We start from the raw sequence: 3,824 nt of genomic DNA, 5'->3' as shown, positions 1-3,824 counted from the left end.
GGTCGAATGAGCCCCATTTCATCAGTTGACCTCCATGGACATTCTATGCACATTCGTCATGAATTTAGATCTGCGGCCTATGAAATTCTCCCCCACTTACTATCGCGATGCCCTCGTTGCGTCCTCAGAATAATGCTGGCTTAACTCATCTCGGAACAATCACAAATCACAAAATAATATAATTGCATGCAACAATCAGATATAATAACATTTTTTTAATTATTATATAAAAAATCTTTAAATATAAATATTGTTTTATATACTCAAATGATGTCTTCACCTTTAGAAGTCTAATCGTTCAAGTTGAAAATAACCAATCAAACCCTAAGATCACATCAACTTATTAAAGAAAAAATTATTATTTTAAAAAAATTATTCAAAATAAAAAAATATTAAAATTTTTGTCCAAAAACGAATTTCACTACATTGGAAATTATGCATCTATACCTTTCTTCGAAACAAAAACATCCTATTTTGACTTTTATTTCTATTTTTGAATTTTTAATGAATTTTTTAAATTTGTTATTTTTAGTGAATTTTTTATTTTTTCTTTGACACATGGTAGTGTGTCATTGGTGGCACATTTTTTTAACGAAAATTTGGGTTAGTTAATGGAATTACAAAATTAAAGTATAGGAGCTAAACTAATAATAAGAATAAAGTACAAGGGTTAAATTGTTAAAAAAATAGTACAAATATTAAAGTGATGATTTTACTATAATAAAGAGGTCAAAAGAGGTATTAAGCATAAACTTTAATGTATATTTTGTATTGTTAAAGTTGCCATGTCTCATTACTTTTTCTAATTATTGTATTAGTAAAATTTGAGTTGTTAAATTTGTAATAAAAAAATTCAATGTATTAATATCTATTTCTTTAATTTTAAATGCCAGTTTCACATTTGGAAATTCATTCCCATTATGAAGGCAATTGGGTCTATTTATTTTATGATGGAGCAGTGGCTAGAGCTTTCGGAAATGCATCCGTGGGTGGGGTGGTTCGTGATCAGGCTGGTAATTAGATTTTGGGCTTTAATCATTATTTGGGAAGATGATTGTTTTTGGAGGAAGAACTTTGGGGTATTCTGGACAAAATTCTCATTTTATTAAATAAGGGTTACAAGAAAATCAGGATTCAGATAAATAACATTGAGGTGGTTAGTGCCTTGTCCATAGAAGAGTTGGTGGACTTCGGTATTACCTTTGCTTAGAAGAGTTAAACGTATTTTGCGCTCTGAAAATCAGTGAGAAATCAAGTATGTTATTAAGGAGTGTAATTTAATTGCAGATCAATTGGTAAAGATTAGTCTTTCTTGGCAAACCTTCCTTCATATTTTTGAAGTACCTCCTGATTTGACGGTTACGACTATCCAACAAGATAATGCCTTTAGAATCTTTCAGTAGTTGATACTACCTGTCTATTTTTTTTCATAAAAAACGACAGTTTCACATTAAAATTGTACATTTTGTTATAAAATTCTATTAGTTGTTTTTCATTTTGAAAATGCTTCTAAATTTCTTTTAAAAAAGTAAGATAAAGTAATTTAATAAAAAAAGATTATTTGCTTGTACAGTTGAAGAGAAATGGAGGAGGTAATATTACACTTTGAAAAAAGTTGCCATGGTAGCTCACAATCCAAAGGTTTTCATTAAACAAAACCACTGGTAACCACACTTCTAACTAGATTAGACAAGGTTAAACAGCAGACCCCATAGACTTTTTCCTCTCTTTTTGTTTTTTCTATTATTTAAATCTTTCAAAGGAGAACAGCCGACAAGAGGAAAAAAGTTGAGAAATAGGCATTGCTCCAACACGTGCTCCTGTTGTTGTTTTTAGGGTCAACGGGTTCTACATCAGATTAGAGTATCTACCGTGTCCGTGTTGGCTAAAACACCTTAGAAAATAAACTCTTTTAACATTTTTTATTTCCCTTCTTCATCAATTTTATAATTAGTTTCCAGAATATGTGAAAATTCCATCCTTGAAAACGAAAAGGCATCGTAGCTCATAGAAAGAGGCGCGTCTCAACTTATCACCTACCATTTCTAATTTGAAACAATTTTCGCAGCATTATTGTTACTCACTACTTCTTAATTTTCTCTCTTTTCTCCTTCTATAAATACCCTTTCTAGTTTTGCTCCAACATCTTCCATTTCCAGTTTCGAACCTCTGAGGTTATTGTTTTCAACTCCAAAGGCAACGAGTGTCGTTATTTGGGTCCTTGTTGCTGTAAAAATTCGCTTGCTTCTGAAAATTGTTCTCTTTATTCTTTGAATCGTTTCGACATTATTTTTCAATTGTTTGTTTCGATTTCTTTGAGGATGGTTTGCTTGGTTTCTCGCACGGGAAGGCACTTGCAGCGTTATGACAACCTCGGTCGCCGCCAGGTCGTCGGGTGAGTTTTGTTCTTTTTCCCATGTTGGGTTCTATCAAGAGTTGGCTGGCTTTGTATTCTGTTCAGATTTTTCATGCTATGAAAAAAAGAAAAGAGAAGAAAAAAAAAAACTTAACAATGAATGATGCCAAAGCTTATTAATTTGGTGATTGCAGGTGCATTCCCTATAGATTCAAATGTAGCAGTGATGGAACCATTAGTGATGAGTTAGAGGTTCTTGTAATCTCCTCACAAAAAGGTCAAAAAATGATGTTCCCTAAGGTACAAAAAAACAACAACATCCTTTTCTTTTGCCATTTGAAGTGTCCATTAAATTATGCAAATATTAACCATGTTTCTCTTTGTTTTTTTATTATCAGGGTGGGTGGGAGCTTGATGAATCCATAGAAGAAGCTGCTTTAAGAGAGTCAATTGAAGAAGCTGGAGTTATAGGCAATGTTGAGGTTGGTTTACTGTTAATACTGTCCTGCAGTTGCTTATATTATTATATAAATCAAAATCCCCCTCCACCCCAAAATTACTGATTTAGTTCTGTACTTGATGAACACAGTGTGAACTGGGCAAATGGTACTTTATAAGCAAAAGCCATGGCACATTTTATGAAGGTTACATGTTCCCTTTGCTTGTGAAGGAGGAACTTGATTTCTGGCCTGAGCAGAATGTTCGCCGAAGGACTTGGGTAAGCCATTAATCTAATAAATCTTGGGTTCTACTTCTAAGTATATACGAATCATGGTTTTTATTTTTTTTTTAATTTTGTTCAGATGAATGTGAAAGAAGCAAGGGATGTATGCCAGCATTGGTGGATGAAGGAAGCCTTAGACATTCTTGTTGAAAGACTGGCTTCCTTGCAGCAATAGAAGGAAGAAATCGTCTCCATTTGTTCTCTGATTTTTCTTTTTTGTTGATAAGGGGAAGGGGTACGGGTTATTTACAGATTGAATTCGAGATCAGTACCAATTCAAGACTTGATTTTAGATGTTTTGCCAGGCCTTTCTCCTTGTTAGAAAAGCAGAGGATTTAAGGGCCAATTATGTTGAGTTCCAAGGAGACAGTGGCAGCTGTAGATGTTTTAGGAAATAATTGTAAATTCAGGGAGGGATGGTTGGTGTTGCTGGTTGTACCTTTTGTTAGAATTGACTCGATTAAACAACAAATAAAAAAAAACATAATAAATTGAGAAATTGAACACACAAATTTAATGTGGAAAAACCCCTCCAAAGAGGATAAAAAACCACAGGCAAAAATAATTTTACTACAATGACAAAAGAACAAAGAGTACAAAAGATGGAGATAAAAACTAAACCCCAAAAACTTGAAAATAAAGAACCTTTAAAATGTAAACACAAAATTCTCTGAATGTATTATAAGTTTTAGTATCTAATGCGTGTATTTTCTAAGGTTGTAAAAGAGCCTATTTATAGGCTAA

The 3,824-nt window shown here is 32.7% G+C and overlaps 1 protein-coding gene across 1 annotated transcript; it reads left to right on the top strand.

Annotated features, from left to right (window-relative positions):
* The first annotated feature begins 1,861 nt into the window (after window positions 1-1,861).
* LOC107935229 (nudix hydrolase 18, mitochondrial) lies at window positions 1,862-3,571 on the top strand. The gene is made up of 5 exons (XM_016867804.2): window positions 1,862-2,395; window positions 2,551-2,656; window positions 2,755-2,838; window positions 2,946-3,074; window positions 3,160-3,571. The coding sequence occupies exons 1-5, from the start codon at window positions 2,322-2,324 to the stop codon at window positions 3,253-3,255; spliced, it is 489 nt and encodes a 162-aa protein (XP_016723293.1). The 5' UTR covers window positions 1,862-2,321; the 3' UTR covers window positions 3,256-3,571.
* Window positions 3,572-3,824: the final 253 nt, after the last annotated feature.

The sequence above is a fragment of the Gossypium hirsutum genome, chromosome A01 (genome assembly GCF_007990345.1).
Source record: "Gossypium hirsutum isolate 1008001.06 chromosome A01, Gossypium_hirsutum_v2.1, whole genome shotgun sequence".
Classification (NCBI taxonomy): domain Eukaryota; kingdom Viridiplantae; phylum Streptophyta; class Magnoliopsida; order Malvales; family Malvaceae; genus Gossypium; species Gossypium hirsutum.
This window is presented reverse-complemented; position numbering and strand designations above follow the sequence as displayed.

What these genes read in the sequence shown, in the direction of transcription:
- LOC107935229 (XM_016867804.2), top strand. Translation starts at nt 2,322, where the DNA reads ATGGTTTGCTTGGTTTCTCGCACGGGAAGGCACTTGCAGCGTTATGAC. An exon ending in GGTCGCCGCCAGGTCGTCGG is followed by an intron (nt 2,396 to 2,550) that starts GTGAGTTTTGTT and finishes TGGTGATTGCAG; the next exon opens with GTGCATTCCCTATAGATTCA. An exon ending in GAGTTATAGGCAATGTTGAG is followed by an intron (nt 2,839 to 2,945) that starts GTTGGTTTACTG and finishes TGATGAACACAG; the next exon opens with TGTGAACTGGGCAAATGGTA.